Raw genomic sequence first — 20,284 nt, 5'->3', positions numbered from 1 at the left:
AAAGCCATTTATCAACAACATCCAGAAACGCCGCCGGCTTCTCTGGGCCCGAGATCATCTAAGATGGACTCATGCAAAGTGGAAAAGTGTTCTGTGGTCTGACGAGTCCACATTTTAAATTGTTTTTGGAAATATTCGACATCGTGTCATCTGGACCAAAGGGGAAGCGAACCATCCAGACTGTTATCGACGCAAAGTTCAAAAGCCAGCATCTGTGATGGTATGGGGGTGCATTAGTGCCCAAGGCATGGGTAACTTACACATCTGTGAAGGCACCATTAATGCTGAAAGGTACATACAGGTTTTGGAACAACATATGCTGCCATCTAAGCGCCGTCTTTTTCATGGACGCCCCTGCTTATTTCAGCAAGACAATGTCAAGCCACATTCAGCACGTGTTACAACAGCGTGGCTTTGCAAAAAAAAGAGTGTGGGTACTTTCCTGGCCCGCCTGCAGTGCAGACCTGTCTCCCATCGAAAATGTGTGGCGCATTATGAAGCGTAAAATACGACAGCGGAGACTCCGGACTGTTGAACGACTGAAGCTCTACATAAAACAAGAATGGGAAAGAATTCCACTTTAAAAGCTTCAACAATTAGTTTCCTCAGTTCCCAATCGTTTATTGAGTGTTGTTAAAAGAAAAGGTGATGTAACACAGTGGTGAACATGCCCTTTTCCAACTGCATTGGCACGTGTTGCAGCCATGAAATTCTAAGTTAATTATTATTTGCAAAAAAAAAATAAAGTTTATGAGTTTGAACATCAAATGTCTTGTCTTTGTAGTGCAGTCAATTGAATATGGGTTGAAAAGGATTTGCAAATCATTGTATTCTGTTTATACATCTAACACAATTTCCCAACTCATATGGAAACGGTGTTTGTATAAGCTTTGGCTTCAGCCTATTCCTTTTTCGGTCATTATTTTTCTTTTCTTTTTGTGTGTAAATGTGTATGATTGTTAAATATGTATAATCTGTACTGTTAAACTGGTCACACAAAATGGTTGATGGTTGATTATGTGACCAAAATAAAATTATTTCATTTCATTTCATGTGGCGCACCGCGCTATTATTGTGAAGGGCGGAGTGTGCTGTGCGGTTGTTTTCAGCTTGACGAGTAAAGAGGCGACTTGAGGCTGTAAAAAATTAAAATAAAAAAGCGACCCTCAAGTTGCGACCACTGTTTGTACATTGATCTTACATCGATGATACAACAACACAAGCCGATGATATGTGTTGTGGGTGTAAAGATTGTTCCTGCTAGTTTTAGCTTCGTAGTTTAGTCGCTGTTTTAAGTAGCCGTCACGACCTTGTTGAGTTCAGGACGGCCGGCATCTGAGTGATTTGGGGATAAATGAGTGCTAAAGGACTCATTATTTTCCAAAATAAATGTATCTTCTCACAGCAACAAAATTTCATTTACATTTACATCAATTACCCTGATATTATTTTGCGTTTATCAGCGGATTCCATGAACCCAGAAATCATGTGCCTTACTTCTTCTATTGAGTTTAGTGATTATTGATAAGGCATACTAGCACTGTGTCAAATAAAAAGTAGCAACCATGGTGACATCCTAAACTTCTAGTAGACGTGCTCTTTTTTCATTTATTTGCTCCTCATCTGTTTCACTGTCACAAGCTCCAGAATTTGCATGCACGTTGCATGGCTCATTAATATTTTTTTTCCCCATTATTATATTTTCATAATCGTGAGAAGCCATAATCGAAACTCAAATTTAAATGTGATTAATTTTCCAGGTAGAAGAGTTACACAAACAAATGGACTAATACAAAATACATGATTGTTTCGTATCCTCTTGAAGATGAGCGTCCTCTGCAATGTGTTTTAAGCTAATTGATTTGAGTTACAAATTAGCACAAACAGAGGATACTGGAAGGAAGATATGTTGTTTTTTCTTAAGGAAATACATATTGTGCTTTACTTTGTTAAGCGTGGCTCCCTGATATTAACTACATTTCTCCTGAAACAAGGTGAAAAAACAAACCGCCAAAAGGCCACCAAAATTACCTACACCTGACCAACTACTTTTTGTTTTTTTAATGCAAAAAAGAATTCTCGTCAAATATTCAGAAGAAACTCCCCGGCCTGGAGTTGAGCTGAGTGACAAAAGTGCATTTTCCAGCCAGATAGCGCTGAGTGTGTTTGTGGAATATGAAAAAGGTAAGAGCGGGAGGATGCCTAGCACACAATTTTAGCCCGCTCAATCATCCTGGGCAACTTCTTTTTTCTAGCATGATGAAGAGGAGAATGCGGCAGATTTTTTTTCATACCCCCTCTTTTTCTCTCCAATGGCAGATCAGCGCGTCCCGGGAAGGTAGGACTTTTATTTGTGTGGGAATGTAATTGCCCCTCCGACCCGCCACCACCCGAATCCCACCCCTCCCGTCGCCGACTCCGGCACTCGTCCGACACCTCCCTCCCTCCTGCCCTCCCTCCCCCCAATGATAGAAGCTGATTCAGCGAGTCAGGCGTGCACCCTGCACACACCATGGCTGCAGCAGCTGGAGCGCTCTCTAGGTCATTATGGCTCTCTTCAGGAAAGCGTCACAAAAAGGAGGAGGACAGGGAGAGATGCTGTGATAAGAAGCTCATCTGACAGGTAATATTTGGATGGAGTTCACCTCTGACGGGCCTCTCTCTCTCTCGCCCTTTCTCCCTTTCGGATGCTGTCAGTTAGTAACCGCATGGTTTGCCTGCGAGTCGCATAGTCAAAAGGAAGGTGTGGGGCGGGAGAGTGGGGGGGGTTTATGTGAAAGGTAGTGTTCTGCAGCAACGCCGGGAGAGAACTTCTCTCCATTTTCTTAGAAGACGGGAAGAGGCAAAAGTAACCAGAGAGGAAGAGGATGCAGGATGAGGGATGGTCCACATGGATTTAAGCCCTTTTCTGCACTGTCCACACTATCTCTCTCATCTTTCTCCTTCACTCCCTCCCTCCTTCCCTCCCTAGCCCCCCCCCCCCCTCGTTCTGTCTCTGTTTCTGGCACTGACCGGACATGCTGCTGCTGCTGCTGCTGTGGCCGCTGCAGCACGGCTTCTTTGGCTCATTAGGCATTGTAGTTGCGGTCTCGCTACTTTCTAATGACGGACTTGTTAACTCAACCCTGCGCCAACACCTGCTGACAGCTTCAATTTGTCCTCTGCACCCCAGCATCAACCAACGCACATTACATTGACCGTGGATGGATACTTAGTATACTGGGACATACTTTTCTTTTTAAACAGTTTTCTTCAATTATGAGCACTTTTCTTCCCTAATTAAACCAAAAGGCAGCGAAGGGTGCTGCCTTGCTTAATTGACGGGAGGTAAGTTTGAGGACACGCCGAGCTGCTTGGGGCGGAGAAGATGGAAGGTGACGAGCAGAGGAATGATGAAGCATCAGAATAATGAAGAGCAGGCAGGTCAGGAGTTATGAATGGGGAGGGGAAAGAGGATTGACGGCGCACAGCAGTGAGTGGTGTATTAAAACAGATGTGAAGTGCTGAGGATGGACAGACGGATGGATGGGAAGGTGTGGGGGGTTGAACGCCATCATCGCTAAAGCTAGTAACCTACTTTAGTGCGTACCTGTAAGACAACGGACTACAGTACTGCAAGGAAATGGCCCAAACCACAGCAGAGGTTAATTCACCGCTCCTGCAACCTCTATCAAGGAATTTCACGCCTCTGTTGTTGCTCAACACATCTCGGGTGGCTGTGACAACTCCTAAACCTTTAAAGGACATGACCTGCTCAACCGAAATGATCTGTCACCTTTAATTCATTGCTATTCCTATTGCTGCTAAAAAAACAAAACACTTTTTCCTGTTCATCTCTAAAAGTCTCCCTGGTTCGTTTTCCATTGCCTGAGCATTCAACCTGCTGGTGAGATTAGTGTCAACTTGTGGAATGTGTTGGTCTGGGGCAAATATTCATTAGCGGCCTCTTAAACATTTCTCACCGTGGTGCAAATGGTTATTGATCTGCTCGTGTGCGCCAACCCCCTCTGCACAGAAACAGTTTGTTTGCCCGTAAATATAGACAGGTGGAAGAGTGAAGGATGGACCCAACTACAAAAGAAAAATGTGTCAGTAGAGAAATGGGGGGGGGTTTCACCAATCCACAAGTGCTGAGTGAGCATTAGCACCTTCATGTGACCTATGGCCTGCCTGTGCGCCCAAAGCCCAAATCCCGTTCACAATAGCTTCCTGTTCCACTTGGATCACCCTTGTTTTGAAACATCAGCAAACGCAGCGGCGAGCCACCGGGGGCGTTGCTCACACAAGAACGACGAGGGGGGTCAGGGGGGGTTAACGTTACAGCAGTGCGGAGTGACAGCCACAGGAAGAGGTGGGAGGAGAGATGTGAAAATGTTAAGTATGGTCATTGAGGCGGCGGTAGGTGCAACCCAGCACCGTGGACTCAGCAGAGGCCGTCATATAAGACAAGGTGCATGCAGAGGAACCTTCGAGCACACAAGGAGGACACGCTTCTCCAGGCAGCAGCTTTAACCAACCTGGTCATTTTTACTCTTTTAAAAAAGCACACCAATCCTGATCCCTGCTGGTTTCTTTTTGTCTGGAGGACAGCAGGGGCCCCTGGGATAGTCGTCTATGGTATGGACTCCAAAAATTCTGCTACGGGAGGGAACATGAAGGGGGGTTGGCCTGTTCAGCCATACATGGAAAGCCTAGGGTGTCGAAGTGAATTTACACTCAAAGTCTCCTTACAGTGCAGACTACCATACTTGGAAGGGAAACCGGTGAGGAAAACTTGTTCCGCTCGTAACTTCTCGTGTGTCGGCTAAAGGTGAGAGAATTTCACGTGGTGTCAAGACTGCCTCCTCGGTGCACATACTTCTTTATATACCCATATGGACATATGACAGCTATGGAATGTAAAGAAGTATGTATTCTTGGTGAGGTGCACATCCTCGCTCTAGGAAAATTATGTCTTGTGCTTTTCGCAGGCTGTAATAATTGCATGAGAGGAGAACACACACAGAGAGAGAGAGAGCGAGAGAGAGCGAGAGAGAGAGAATGCTTATGGGATGTAAGGCTCATGCATTAGCTATACTGTCTCTGGGCAGTCTCACTGCAGCAATAATCGCTGTAGGGAGCTTGCTGCTTTCGCAAACTGGCTGACTTGGCCAATCAAAACCTCTCATCCAGGATACGCAGACAGTTCATTGGATAATTATGTAGATGAGCGCAAAATATAGTGACAATGAGTTTGGAGAAGTGCTTTGCCCTCTTAAAGCGAGGGCAAAGCGTGGCCATGTGACATCATCATTTGTGCTGCAGTCGTCCACCTGCAATGTAGCGCCACCACCTCCAGTAGGCGGTGAGTGGTAATGCTGGAGCTGCCACTTAATACCATAATCTTTTACAAGGCTCGGGAGAAAGAAAAACAATGAATTAGGACCAAAAGGCCACCATTGTCGGAATAGTTGCTGACTAGTTAGAACAAAGCTCGCTAGCAGTTGCATCATATAGCTTCAACAACGTGTGTGTTTAACCACGACTGGCCTCCCTTTATGCTGCTGCGCAAACCCCCCACTCCACCCTCAAACGCAAGTGGACCTGCCTGCCCCCGTTTCGCCTCTTGCATTGTTTCACGTTTGCTACGCTTGCCAAATACTTTGCCGGGACCGCGTGGCAGTCAGATTAGCGCATCCCCCCAAAAAGTGACAATGCAGGATCAACTCTGGCCTGTCAGCTGATTCCAATTGTCAAACAAAACACACTATGGCGAGCAGATAAATAAAGTAAAGGGGAAGAGGAGAGAGAGCAGTTTGTACAGCCGGCTAATTATATCTCAAACTCTCACCTATTCTGATCCGCTTGCCACCCCCCCTTGCTTCTATGCTGTTATCATTGACAAAGCATGCAACAATTTTAGCACAGGCTTACCTCGGAAATCGTTTTGGTAATACATTTGCCCAACTAATACTGCAACTTTAAATGTACATTTTCTTACAGTACATTTGAACTGATACAAAAACTTGAAAGCAATGACTTTTATCCAACAAAAATGTTGTTTGTGTAATCACTGACTTTAATAGATGCGAGGGATAACAGTATGGGGGAAGGTTACGCAGACAAGATAAAAAATAAAACATTTATTTTTTGTTTCCTCTCCAACGAGTACAAACGCAGCACTGTGCCTTTCTCCAAGCCCGACAACAGCAACGGGCTGCTGTCTGAGTGACAAACACAGCAGATGCTGACATTATCAAATGCTCAGTGCCTGTTGGCGACCCCCGCCACCCATGCTTTTGCCCTGTTATGGGCCTTTAGACGAGGTGAGCAAGCGGGCCTGGCCACCTGACTCTAACTCTGCATGTTTTGTGTGTGTGTGTGTGTGTGTGTGTGTGTGTGTGTGTGTGTGTGTGTGTGTGTGTGTGTGTGTGTGTGTGTGTGTGTGTGTGTGTGTGTGCGAGTGTGTGTGTGCGAGTGTGTGTGTGCGAGTGTGTGTGTGCGAGTGTGTGTGTGCGAGTGTGTGTGAGCATTAATGTGCCAGTGTTTGTTATAATTTACTAATAAAACTGCCTTTTCTGTCAAGCTGGCCGATGCTGATCTCCATTGCTGTCTACATACCATGCAGCGATTAAGCCTCAGCTGTCGTGCGACACTTTGAAAAACAGACTCATCCATGCCTTGGCAAAAAGGTTACTTTTTGTTTTTTTTTAAATCAATAATTTTAAACATATTATCGTGGTATTTCCCCCCCACCCATAGACAAAATAATGTAAGGGCATTAGCCGTTGTGGTGGACATTATTAATGACAACTAAAAAGTACAGGTCAATATTTAAATGCAAGTTCAGGCTCCAGTAAACAAAGAAATATTTAAAAAAAATCATAAAACCATAAAAAAAATATACTATTACTACCACTACTGCTAATAATATAAATAATAATAAATTTTCTCTACAAAATTATGTCACATATTTTTTTTAAGAATGCATGCCTTAAAAATAGTACTAGATATTATTATAATGGTAAACTCATGGTTATATATGAATACATTCAAATTTAATTATTCAAACTTTTAGAATGGAATAAACACGCAAGCTAAAAAAAATAATTGAAGAATTCTATTTAAAAAAAATCCAGATCCAACATACTATATTATCCTCTAAAAATGCCTCACCAAGGCGTAAATGATTCCTTAACCATTATAGAGGGTTGTAGTAGTCGTAGTAGTAGATGAGTGTTGGAGCAGCAAGGTTACTCTTTAAATATGTATACAAGTATAAATAATTGTCAGATACATGCAAACAAAAAACATAAAAAAAGCTGTGATTCACTTAGTAGTACTTTGTATTATGTTACTAAGGAAAAGCCATCCCAGAAAGCATCACTGAGTCACTGCCCGGATCATATGTTGCACACTGCAAATCAGTCTGCAGGACCGACTTAAATTAATGTTGTGACTTGAAACCCGAGAGGGTTGCTTGAAGAGTACAAGTGTAAAAGTGTATTAATGTGTGTGTGTGTGTGTGTGTGTGTGTGTGTGTGTGTGTGTGTGTGTGTGTGTGTGAACGTATCAACGGGCCGTCTAAGTGACCGGAGCAGGCAGCACATTTGCAGTAAAGGACCCATCTGTCACAGGCTGTAATTGCTTCATGACTCCTGGACATTTGACTCAAGTGCCCAGCCCAACATTATTCTTTTCTCTGCCTTTATTTTATTTTTTTAATAACATTTTTATTTTTTTTATTTGCGCTAGAATGACTTAAAAAGACATCAAGCAGGATGAATAGTCTCAAAGGAGAACGCCGCGCTTGGTTGATTACCTGTACCGATGTGTTATAGGTGTTGCAGTGGCTACATGTATCACGAGTGTGGGGGGTTGGAGGGTGAAGGGATAAAGAAAGCTGTAGAGTTTGTGCTGGTTTTAATAGGACACTTTGCTTCTGTTGGACACAACTTTAAAGGGCTGGCTTTCCTGCAGCGTTCAGATGTGTTGCTGAGGAGAGAGAGTGAGAGAAATATCCCCACAATGCTTTGCTAAAGCTGGTAAAATGGAACCAAATCACCTCTTGAATGGATTTGGTCCCCTTCAACCAGCTGTAGCTATGCTTTGATGACTGCACGGACTTGTCCATTGATGCCTTGGTGATAACTGAGGTAAAAGTCTTCAAACATCTGCAGTGTCCTGTGATTGTTCAATGCTAAATGTCTCATTTGGGAGGGGAAGGGAAAAACAATAAAGTTCCACAGCTTCAAACTTTTTTTGTGTGGTCCACTGCCATTTTTGTCGTTGCTCCTGTGAGAATTGATATTCCGATAGTGCTATTGGTGGTCGCTTCAAATATAGCAGGGGCAGATATGCAGCATGTGCTGTTTCAGGACTGCTCGTGCGAAGATGTACGGCTAAAACGCCTCCTTAAGTGACTGTCACTTGACGCTAACAGTCGATTACGCCGTGGGTAGCAACAGGAAAAAAAGAGAACAGTTAATATGAGGGCAATGTCAAACGATCTCATACCACTTTCTCTTAAATTAAGTCGAAACTTAATAAACTGTATCGAGGCCACATCATCGATGACTGCTTCACCTTCAATGAATAGTGTAGCTTGACCTACTTTATATCTTGTGATCCTGGTTATATGAACTAGCATGCTCTGAGGTAACATACAACCAAGAGTACAACAGTGATACAAAGGGAGGCTGGGTCATTATTACCATATGTGGTCGTCCTATAAAGTGCGCGTTGCCATATTCAAAAAAATACTATGAAACAGGGCAGAGCAGAAACATTACAGGGATGTGACATGCTCAAAAACAGCAGAGACCGACCACTGCTGGGCTTGTTTGGATACCCATTTAAGAGTCACGGCACTATTAATCGTACTGTTTACAGGTTTCTAGCAGGTACTAGATTCCAGCAGCCGGGGGGGAAAGACACAAGAGATGAGCCAGGCTCTTCTCGCAGGCTAAAGCTGCACTAAACACACCAGAGAAAAGTGCAACGACTTACACCAACATGTCTTAGCTACACATATATGACATGACATGTTGTTAAGAGAGGAACAACATGAGAAAATTAATAATATCCAGTCAAAAAAATGAGGACACACCAAGGTGTAACTCTTCTATTCCTAAAGCGCTGCACAGTGAAGGTTGAAAATCTGTCAAAACAAGCTGTGTTGACTCTGTTATTATTTTCTGACAAATACACCACATGGTGGTGGTGTTAAAACCCCTGAAGTACAATTGGCTTGACATATTTTACACAGCTCAACAAAACAATCCCTGTAACGTTAGGGGGTTAACTTGAATCAATACCACGTTTTGCACACACTTTAGGGAACTGACAAGCACATATCATTTAAAATCTGAGCAACAATAGTTGAAGAACATGGCCACTATTAAGAAAAGCATCTTTGCTGTAGGGACATGAACGGAAATTTGCAACCAAATGTTAATCCCTCATTAATATATCAGTCCGATATCAGCAAAAAAAGAAAAATTGGATTGTATCGGTCTGCAATCTCTGATATAAGCACTCTGATAGAAGCAGTCCAGCAGCAGAATTACTTGTGCAAAGCTTGACAGCAAGTTAACAACTAAATGTCCTCCCGTTTTCCTGTATTTTAGTAAAGCCACTTACAAAAGGTAAGTTACACAAGCCAGACATACAAAGTAGGTGTCCTTAATTGAACAACACTGCATTCTTAAACACAACATTCATCAATACAAATAAGAATCAAATAGTTAGTTATATTACTTACAGATAATAAGTCTACAAAGCAGAAGCTTTTCATGTACATAGTGTATATACCCCCCCCCATTTGTTGTATATATTGTTTCTCAAATCACCTGACATGTATACTACATAATTTATCCATTTTTTAAACGTAATGTTTTATATACATGTTACAGGTTATATATATTTTATTATTGAATGTATCAAATGTGATGAACATTTAATGGACCACACTGGAAACAAGCTTTTTGGCTTTTTGTGCCATCCATTTGCCTTTTTAAAGCATTACATGGATTCAATTCTTTAAGATGTCAATAAACTTCTCAATCAAAACATATTAAAAAGTATCCAGTAACAAACGTGCTCGCATCCTTCTTTTTGACTGTGTCATGAGCTTAACACAATAAATTATTGTGGCCACTTAGTGTTGCCAAAAAACGGTTAGTAATAAATAGGTTAGTGGTTTTTTTCTCGGTTTAAGTAATTTAATTTGATCAAGCCTTTTCTAATGTTCCACACTACAAAATAATAAATGCATGTATGAATCGATGAGGTGGAGACTTGTCCGGGGTGTACACCGCCTTCCGCCTGAGTGCAGCTGGGATAGGCTCCAGCACGCCCACGACCCCGACAGGGACAAGCGGTAAAAGATGGATGGATGATTCGTGCTGATATATCAGATCTATATTAGTATCGGCCAAGGTCATTTGAACTGTTGTAAAACTTTAAGGACATATTTATTACATATATGCTAACATGTCTTCCAAAGCATTTTTAACACAACCTATAGGGGGCGACACAGTGCAATTTACAGTCACGTGATAAGACTGTGCAGGGGTATTTGCTGACTCACATTTGAGGCAGTGAGCCTCCAAACGCGTGTTTGAAAACGTATCTGGTAATACTAGCTTAGGTGCCATTATGTATTAATGTTATAGTGGTCCACTTACTTTTACATTTGTATGACAGTTAAACACAGCCTGTAAGTTTTAAGATGGTGAGTGGAAGTCGAGAATGGCTTGTGTTTGAACTTGAAAAAAGGTTTCACTGCATTTTTACACTCTCAATTAATCCATCCATCCATCCATCCATTTTCTACCGATTGTCCCTTTTGGGGTGGCGGGGGGTGCTGGAGCCTATCGCAGCTGCATTCGGGCGGAAGGCGAAGTACACCCTGGACAAGTCGCCACCTCATCGCAGGGCCAACACATATACACAGACAACATTCACACTCACATTCACACACTCGGGGCAATTTTAGTGTTGCCAATCAACCTATCCCCAGGAGCATGTTTTTGGCGGTGGGAGGAAGTTTTCAATTAATCTATTTTCTACCCCTTGTCCCTCTCAGGGTCGCGGGGTGGCTGGAGCCTATCCCAGCTGCACTGCGGCAAAAGGCAGCAAACACCCTGGACAAGTCGGAAGGCATGTTATTAGATTACACTTAATCTGAGCATGCTCAGGTACTTTCATCAGGACTTTCCCTACATGTAATTGAACAAATGTACCTGCTACAGCAAAATAAAAGCAGCCACACTTTAAAAATAAGGTTTTTGTTTTTTTTAAAAACTCCAAACCAGTGAAGTTGGCACATTGTGTAAATCGTAAGGATGGGGCGAGGGTCGCCACTTTGTGAACAAATGCGTGAGCAAATTCTCAAACAGTTTAAGAACAACATTTCTCAATGAGCTATATATATAGGGACGGCGTGGCGCAGTGGAAGAGTGGCCGTGCGCGACCCGAGGGTCCCTGGTTCAATCCCCACCTAGTACCAACCTCGTCATGTCCGTTGTGTCCTGAGCAAGACACTTCACCCTTGCTCCTGATGGGTGCTGGTTAGCGCCTTGCATGGCAGCTCCCTCCATCAGTGTGTGAATGTGTGTGTGAATGGGTAAATGTGGAAGTAGTGTCAAAGCGCTTTGAGTACCTTGAAGGTAGAAAAGCGCTATACAAGTACAACCCATTTATCATTATCATTTATTGCAAGGAATTTAGGGATTTCACCATCTACGGTCCGTAATATCATCAAAAGGTTCAGAGAATCTGGATAAATGACTGCACGTAAGCGGCAAGGCCGAAAACCAACATTGAATGCCCGTGACCTTCGATCCCTTACTGCTTCAAAAACCGACATCAGTGTGTAAAGATTATCACCACATGGGCTCAAGAACACTTCAGAAAACCAGTTCATCGCTACATCTCTAAGTGCAAGTTAAAACTCCACTATGCAAAGCGAAAGCCATTTGTCAACAACACCCAGAAACGCTTTGCATCAGACCTAAGATGGTCTGATGCAAAGTGGAAAAGTGTTCTGTGGTCTGACGATTCCACATTTCAAATTATTTTTGGAAACCGTGGACGTCGTGTCCTCCGGACCAAAGAAGATAAGAACCATCCGGATTGTTATAGGCGCAAAGTTCAAAAGCCAGCATCTGTGATGGTATAGGGGTGTATTAGTGCCCAAGGCATGGATAACTTACACATCTGTGAAAGCACCATTAATGCTGAAAGGTACATACAGGTTTTGGAGCAACATATGTTGCCATCCAAGCAATGTATTTTTCATGGACGCCCCTGCTTATTTCAGCAAGACAATGCCAAGCCACATTCTGCACATGTTACAACAGCATGACTTCGTAGTAAAAGAGTGCGGGTACTCGACTGGCCTGCCTGTAGTCCAGACCTGTCGCGCATTGAAAATGTGTGGTACATTGAGAAGTGTAAAATACAACAACGGAGACCCCGGACTGTTGAAAAACTTAAGCTGTACATCAAGCAAAAATGGGAAAGAATTACACTTGAAAAGCTTCAAAAATTGGTCTCCTCAGTTCCCCAAACGTTTACTGAGTGTTGTTAAAATGAAAGGCCATGTAACACAGTGGTAAAAATGCCACTGTGACAAATTTTTTGCAATGTGTTGCTGCCATTAAATTCTAAGTTAATGATTATTTGCACACAAAAAAATAGTTTCTCAGTTCGAACATTAAATATCTTGTCTTGGCAGTCTATTCAATTGAATATAGGTTGAAAAGGATTTGCAAATCATTGTATTCTGTTTTTATTTACCATTTACACAACGTGCCAACTTCACTGGTTTTGGGTTTTGTACCGGATAAAAATTTAAGTAACATAATGTATTGTACCGTCTAGAAGAAATCACACAAAGTCCAACACCCTTTTTAGCTTTTATTGCCAATCTATTGCTAACTACAGGCTCAATTCCAACGAGCATTCCCTCCAGTGCACACGTCTGTCTTCACTCCCAGATACACTACAACACTTCCTGATTCTGCGCCAATCCCCTTTTAGGCACAATATGTTCACCATCATGGGAACTCTGAACATGAATAACACATAAACATTAACATTAACACCAGCAGGTCGTTCGTTACATGTCTGTAATCTATAGGGTCTCACACATCAGCTACAGATCTCCACACATTTTTTCAGACGCACATCAAGGGTAGGTTTTTTTAAAAAGAAAAATAAGCATTCGATTGAAACAACTGCTAAAACACACCAGGTAGGTGGTTTAGCCTCAGCCTGGGGGAAGATATGTTAGAGGGCTTGAGGACTTGTGGTCTGGCTCATTGATATTGGAGGAGCTGGAGCATGAAATAAAAGTAAATGGGCAGACTACAGAGGTGGACGTATATCTTCTTGTCTCTGAGGCAAGAAGGGGGGGGCGGGGCTACACCTACATACACACACAGTACACACCGTACACACACACTCCCACGCGCACGCACACACAAGAACACAACACTACAGAGGCCCTGACACAATACTGCTGCACTACAGCATTTTTCATCAAGTCCAAAGAGTCCTCCACTAAATTTGCCCTCCTCCCTTCCTTTACAATCTGAATCCTGCTGTACAAACATAAACCACAACAAACTGTACGTATACTTTATGCAAGCAAGCAATTTCAAGTCCACCTCTGCCAGCCTAAGACCTTCTTTAAATAAATAAAGCAGAACGAGGAGGGAGGTATGTGCATGGAATAAATGATTGCTTTCCAGTGAGGCAAGGGGCATAACATTTTGCAGTTTATCGCCACCTGATCACACCACTTCTGGACAGGCAAGTATAGATGAAAATCACCGGAAAGTTGTACATGGCGGGAGAGGTCGTGAATAAAAGCAGAAAAAATGAGATTATGCTCCTGTACGCTTTTAACTTGCACCCCCCTTTATCTACACATTCGTTTATTAGTGTAGTTTTCTTTTTAGAGCTAAAAAAAAAAAACTCATTGTCTTTAAACGCCTCCAGTCTCTTTTACAATCAAGAGTAAACTCTTGATACTTTTAACTTTATGTGCAATTTCTTTTTTCCCTTTTTATGTGCCTGTTTGATGAGTCTCAGGCAGAGGAAAAAAAGTGTTGACAATTTCATTCAGCAGTGTAGCACAAGTCAACAAAGCCAGGCAGCAGCCAGATGTTCCACAGATGCTTATGACAATTTAAATAATGCCAAAGAAGGGGAATGCCACTCAAGCTGGATTAACCACGACTTGTAGAAGGATCTCCAACCCTGACCGTATAATATCCATCAGGGAGACCCCCCCCCCCCCTTTCCCGGAAAGGAAGTCACCTTTAAAATGCTGGTGGTCGCAGAACAAAAAGCCAACAAGAGACATAAATAGATACGGCCAAGGACAACTTCTAATGCCCGACCAGCCGCTTTAAGCCAGCCTCTGGTCACAACACAGAGTATATAAACAATTGAAAGGCCAACAACAGCACTACAAAAACACATCTGCAACAATTATTTGAAGCCTTCCTAAATGTCTGGGAAGGTGGAAGAAAATATATTTTTATTCTCTAGGGATTTTTAATCTTTTATCAAATGTGCCCAAAAGTCTGTGAAGTGCAAAGTAGCTGGAGATGAATCATGTGCCAGTTTAATGTATAGATTTTGCGCAAAAAATCAAACACTGTGAGGTCTCTAAATGTGATATGCACACTGAACAGTCTGAATTAAATTTAAATTAAAGGGTTTTGTCAGCAGAAATCAGAAAGGATCCCAGAGGCAATTACTTTTCCCCATGTCTATAATTTTGTTAAGGCAATGGGTTGTGAACACAACAAAATCTACAAGGCTTCACAGTGTTTGACCCGCAATTTGTGTTAATGTAATTTGAAAGTTAAAAAAAACTAACCTATAAGATTTCCTTGCAGATGGCAAGCATGCAGCAACATTTAGCAGCGACAGATGAAGACTGGATTATGCTTTTGCTTTGTCACTAGGGCGTCCCCACCTACGCCATTTGGATCCTTTTAATAGGTCTCTGTCGAGGTTGAGCGCATGACGTGCAATTCTTTGACGAAACACAGTGGTGAATTGTTTTTCAGAGCGTCAACTGACCAACCATAACTCTCATCAACCATTTAGTTTGTTAGCTTCCTTCATCGCAAGCGAGGTATAGTAACTAAAAAGAGAAACGTACGGTTATTGAAGCTGGAACTAATGGTTTTGTTACAACAATCATTTTAATGGCAAATGTTGATCTGTGTTCAGAAAGGTGTTGTACGCCATGTGAAACAGTAGTATATAAGGAAGTAATGATAAACGGTATAATGAAAAACTGTGCTAAAACTCCCAACGGTTAGTATTACCGTTTTAAATGATAATGATCCTAAAATCGTGATTAATAACCGCACTTCAATAAACTAACCAACTGGTGACACTGCTCATTTACTGGAGAAGCAAGCTAGCGCTAGCTCACTACCAAGCTTAAATGCTAACATGAATAAAAGACAGCGTTTAAACTGCAAGCCAAAGTAGTGGCCCAAATCTGATTTTATAGAAATATGATTTTTTCTAGCTGGCTGTTTAAAGTGTAAGTAAAATGTAATCTTTATTAGACTCTAGTATAAATGCACACAGGCCCCAATGTGGCCTTGACGTCATTACCATGCGCAGTTTGATAAAGTGAAAACAAAGAATTTGACCGGAATCCGTAAATGACCATGGAAGTCACTACTAATACTACTACTACAAAATAGAATAAAAAGTCACCACACCTTAAATATTAGTGGGTTTTTTACGTGAAAATATTACTAAAAAGTAATATAATGTATGAATGAATATACAGTATATAGTGTAATATATACATCAGCGTGGATATACGTTAGCTTTATTTTTCAACTAACTTACGTAAACAACTTACGCAATGAACATAGCATGCAAACAAATACGCCACCGTGTCAATTCCGGTCCTTCAACAATCACTATTTCTTCGGAATCAAAGTATGTATTCATACATTACATATAGCCTATTATTTGTGCACTACTGACTAGTGATGCATCGAAAATGTGTCCGTTTAAAAAAAGACTTTGCTCATCGAAAAAGGATGTTGTGATGAAGTATCTATTCACTTCCGCTGGCAAGCTGCATCTTTCCCCGCGCACTCAAATGATGTAGCACGCCCAAAGCTGATTGCAATCGAATTTGGACTACTGCCTGATGTGGTCTGAAGCGAAAAGATCAGATTTGAAGCGCTTTGTGTCATTTAAGGGCAAAAACATCAGATTTGGTGTGCAGTGTAATTGGGGCTCAAGAGACATTAACTTGTTAAAACACATTGCTGTCTGAGCAACTAAGATATTCAATTGCTCACCATGAATCTACAGGCTGTGCTCTCTTAGAGTGACTGATCTATATATATATATATATATATACGTTACGGAGGGAAGTGAACTTGCGTGACATAACATAAACCGGAAGGGAAGCACTGCTGTTCCTTTATCATGAAAAAAAACACTAAAGCCTTTTTAAATCAAAATGGAAGAAGATTAATATATACACACACTCAAATTAAATGTCTCCTAAGAAGCCAGAATAATATTTAATGTTTCTTCTGCCAAAAAAGTTGATTAAATGTCTTATTGTTATTATTCAATATTCTAAATATAAATTAGTGAAAATATTTTTGTGCGTGTATAAGTACTTTTTGATAACCGTGATATTTTTGGTCACAATATGAAAATTTAATATTGTTATAACCCTAGTCATATACATACATAAAATAATGATAAGAACAAAAAAAACAACCATAGCCTTTAAGGGCCACGTAGCAAGGTCAAATTTTTTGAGGGGGGTGCACTTCAAGCTATGCGAGAGGGTTCAGAAGGGGAGGAGTGAGCCAGTGTAATATACGCAAGCGCCTCGACGCTGGAGCATAATCCAGGTTTATGGGTTCATACCTGGGGTTTCCTCGCAATGCAGCGTGATGCAAGGCGTTGAAGCCGTTATTGTTGGTGATAGTGACGTCGGCGCCCGCCTCCAGCAGCACTGACAACATGTCATCCCTCTTCTTGCTGATGGCGTCATGCAGGGGTGTGTCTCCCTCAGAATCCTAAACCAGGAACCTTGGGTTATGACCACTCGCAGTACATTAGCTGTGATTACATTTTAAACATATTCAATTGAGGAGGTGGTTGTGATGCGTTACCTGGAGGCTAGGGTGGCAGCCAAAGTCCAGCAGGGTTTTCACCACTTGCAAGTGGCCCTTGTTGACAGCTATGTGTAACGGAGTCTGCCTGCGCTTGTTCCTGGCGTTCAGGTCGGCGCCGCCTCGTTGCAGGACCTCAATGACGGAGCCCTCGTCTCCAAAGGCTGCGTGGTGCACCGCCCGGTCCCCATCTTTGTCCTGCGTACGGTACACCAGTGATGAGGTGTGGTGCAAAAGTATGACTATAGGAAAACTGTTTAGTCATGCTAACCTCTGCCTCCAGATCTACGTTGTGCTTGAGTAGCAGCTTCAAGACATCCACGTGGCCATTTTGACTGGCCGCCTGCATAGCCGTGTGTCCAGCACACTGCCCGTTCACCTGTGAGAACAGTCAGATGTCATAATCATGGTGAGTGTGCAAATATGTGTCCACTCAATTAGCCAGATGAGACATCAGAGTCTGCATGCAAGGCCGTGTTTCATCACTACGCTGCAAAAACTTAGGGTATAAATATTCATGTGGACTCATTTGGGAGTCTCCAGACATCTCTTGTCCTGGCAGGCAGATCACGGTCAGGCTTTGTGTGCTCAGCTTTAAACAAATAATTCCAGTGAAAGGCAGTGGGGCATATGGCCAGCATTTACCCACACAGTTATTCACACTCTCACTATGACTTAAGTCAATAGTGTAAACTAAGTGTAACCAGTAATAATCTGAGTGTCTTCTGGTTGGCAAACTGGAGTTTCTTCTGGCAACACACCCAAACACAAAGTGTGCACATCTCAACTGGCTTCTAGTGAGTGAATAAGGTTTGTGCTGCAGTGCACACCAATGCGCTTTGTGCCTCCTCTGGGCCCTGCGGTAATGCTTTTCAGATTGAGGAGGAAGATGCAGAAGTGGGAGGATCTCAGCCCTCTTCTTCGAGGCGCTCAGCCCCAATATACTGGGATGAGAGCGGTCAGGACTATTTGCGCACTAATTAGATATATTCTACATCTGGATTATCAATTGAGCATTTCATTGTTTCAATTTTTATCAAAAAGTGCATGCGTGTTGAACAATATTAGTGAGTTTAACGATAGCCATGTGTTTGCCCCAACATTAAGAAATCCAAAAAAAGACCACAGCCTCAGATAGCCAGCTTGTCTTATTTAATGCCTGCACCTCTGAGTGGAAGAGAAAGAGTTTAGCCTTAAATTTGGAGGCCATAAACATTTGCCCTTTAGCAGCCAGCTGCTTCCCTCGCGCGCCTGCCAACCACAGTCAGAAAGGCTAATAAGGGATGACTAATATTTCTGACATACTTGAAGAAAAGTGCGGTTTCCACAGTTAAATCTTTGAGATGGAATCATACCTAAGGTCTGAGGCTCGTAGCGAAGCCTCTTCATATTAAAATGCACAAATCAGCTGTAATAAAAATGCCTACTGACTTTCACTGACAAATAAAAATTATCAAACCTGTTCCCAAAGTATCAAATTTGCAAAGGGTACAGCAGCGCAAACTTGTAGACTCTAAAACAGCCTGGACAAAAATGATGAGCGCCGCCAGGTGGTAGTTGAAGCACTTACATCAACATCAGGTCTCTTTAAAATGTCCTCCACCTTGGCCAGATCTCCATTGGCTGCAGCCTTGACCAACTCCTCGTTGATGTCGCCGGACTCCTGTGTCTCAAACAACTTCTTCAGCAGCTGAGACAGACGCTCTGGGAAAAACAGAAAGAGGAAAAACATCATAATAGGGATTGTGTGCCATCGTCATGAAGTCATGGCAGCGGTGGGGGTGGTGCAAACCTCCCGAGGCGTTGCTGACAGCGGACCCCGAAGGAGCAATCTTAGTGACGGCGGCAGGATTGTACGTCCACGACGTCCCACAAACCTCAACCTTCAGGTCACTGTCAGAGTAGATCTGCTGCACGCGGCCCACCTTCCCAAGGGTCTGTTGAAAAATGATGCCACAAACTCATTAGAATAAAAGTTTTCTTAGGGGTACAGTATGTGTTGTATATTAATATACACACAAATAACTTAAAAAAATGTCAAAATAGAGGCACAAAGAAAAGCTGAGAAGAACTGTCCTTCACAGCCGAAAGACAAAGCTCCAAGCAAAAAATACAAAGTGATAAATGACACACAAAAAACAATTCCATTTTAGTGATAGAGAATGAATGTAAAGAAAGAGACACATCTCAACTTGCTACGCTATCCATCATCTGTATAGCAGAGCCTCTACAGGGACAACAAACTAGTGAACAATAATGTCTTAATCCGCATTACTTCAAAGTTCTAACACTTTAGAGTTTGTCAAGATTCATGTAGGGAACGGTTCATTAGTCAGTGATGCACGGTCCATTATGGCAGAGAGGTGACATCTTGGAGTGAATTGGTCGAACATTATTTTAATGACGCGTGACAGCAGTGAATACTCTTCATAAGCTACAGATACTGTTCATAGTTGTTTAAAGAAAAATAACCAAATGTCTTGGAAGTAAAACAAAGAGCTTGAAGGACGGCTTGCACGTGCAAGTAAACATCCCAATTCAATTAACCACCGAATCTTCTACAGGTGAAACTCAAAACATTAGAAAATCATGCAAAGGTTCGTTTTTACCAGCAATTACATTCACAAAGTGAAACAAATATATGACTCAGGCTAATAAACATGCAACTCAAGATATTTCAAGACTTATTTTGGTATACCGGTAGTTGTGATGATTATGGCTTCCAGCTTATGAAAACCTCAAATTGAAAATTTCAGAAAATTTTGGGTTTTCAAAAACTGTTAACTATGATCATCAAAATTATCAAAAATAAAATCTTGACATATTTCACTTTTTATGTAATGAGTTTATGTCACATTAATTTCACATTTGAAGTTGAAATGCTGAAATTGCTGACTCAAACAATCAATTTTTTTGAGTTTCACCTGGATAATTCAAAATTCAAGATGATCTTTATTGTCCATTCTTTAACATGTACAAGACATATAAGAACTGAAATTACATTTTCGGCACAGTCCCACTAAGAGCAGACATACATTACAGGGAGACAAGAAGAGGACCGCCAACGGATCAGTCACTTACGGCGCTCCTTAAAAAATGGGTACATAGTC

At 42.0% G+C, this 20,284-nt stretch overlaps 1 protein-coding gene across 5 annotated transcripts in view; it reads right to left on the bottom strand.

Moving 5' to 3' along the window:
- The window catches only part of mib1 (MIB E3 ubiquitin protein ligase 1), a 99,569-nt gene that overhangs the window by 52,033 nt on the left and 27,252 nt on the right, over nucleotides 1-20,284 (bottom strand). For all 5 annotated transcript variants that reach the window (XM_061979262.2, XM_061979264.2, XM_061979265.2 and 2 more), the window contains 5 exons: nucleotides 18,967-19,111; nucleotides 18,745-18,878; nucleotides 17,446-17,553; nucleotides 17,175-17,372; nucleotides 16,927-17,078 (listed from right to left, as the gene is read on the bottom strand). In XM_061979262.2, the coding sequence (XP_061835246.2) occupies nucleotides 16,927-17,078; nucleotides 17,175-17,372; nucleotides 17,446-17,553; nucleotides 18,745-18,878; nucleotides 18,967-19,111 (737 nt within the window). The remainder of the gene's footprint in view (nucleotides 1-16,926; nucleotides 17,079-17,174; nucleotides 17,373-17,445; nucleotides 17,554-18,744; nucleotides 18,879-18,966; nucleotides 19,112-20,284) is intronic.

Source organism: Nerophis lumbriciformis, linkage group LG19 (genome assembly GCF_033978685.3).
Source record: "Nerophis lumbriciformis linkage group LG19, RoL_Nlum_v2.1, whole genome shotgun sequence".
Classification (NCBI taxonomy): Eukaryota; Metazoa; Chordata; class Actinopteri; order Syngnathiformes; family Syngnathidae; genus Nerophis; species Nerophis lumbriciformis.
Note: the sequence above shows the minus strand (reverse complement) of the source record. Positions and strands in the feature narration are given on the sequence as shown.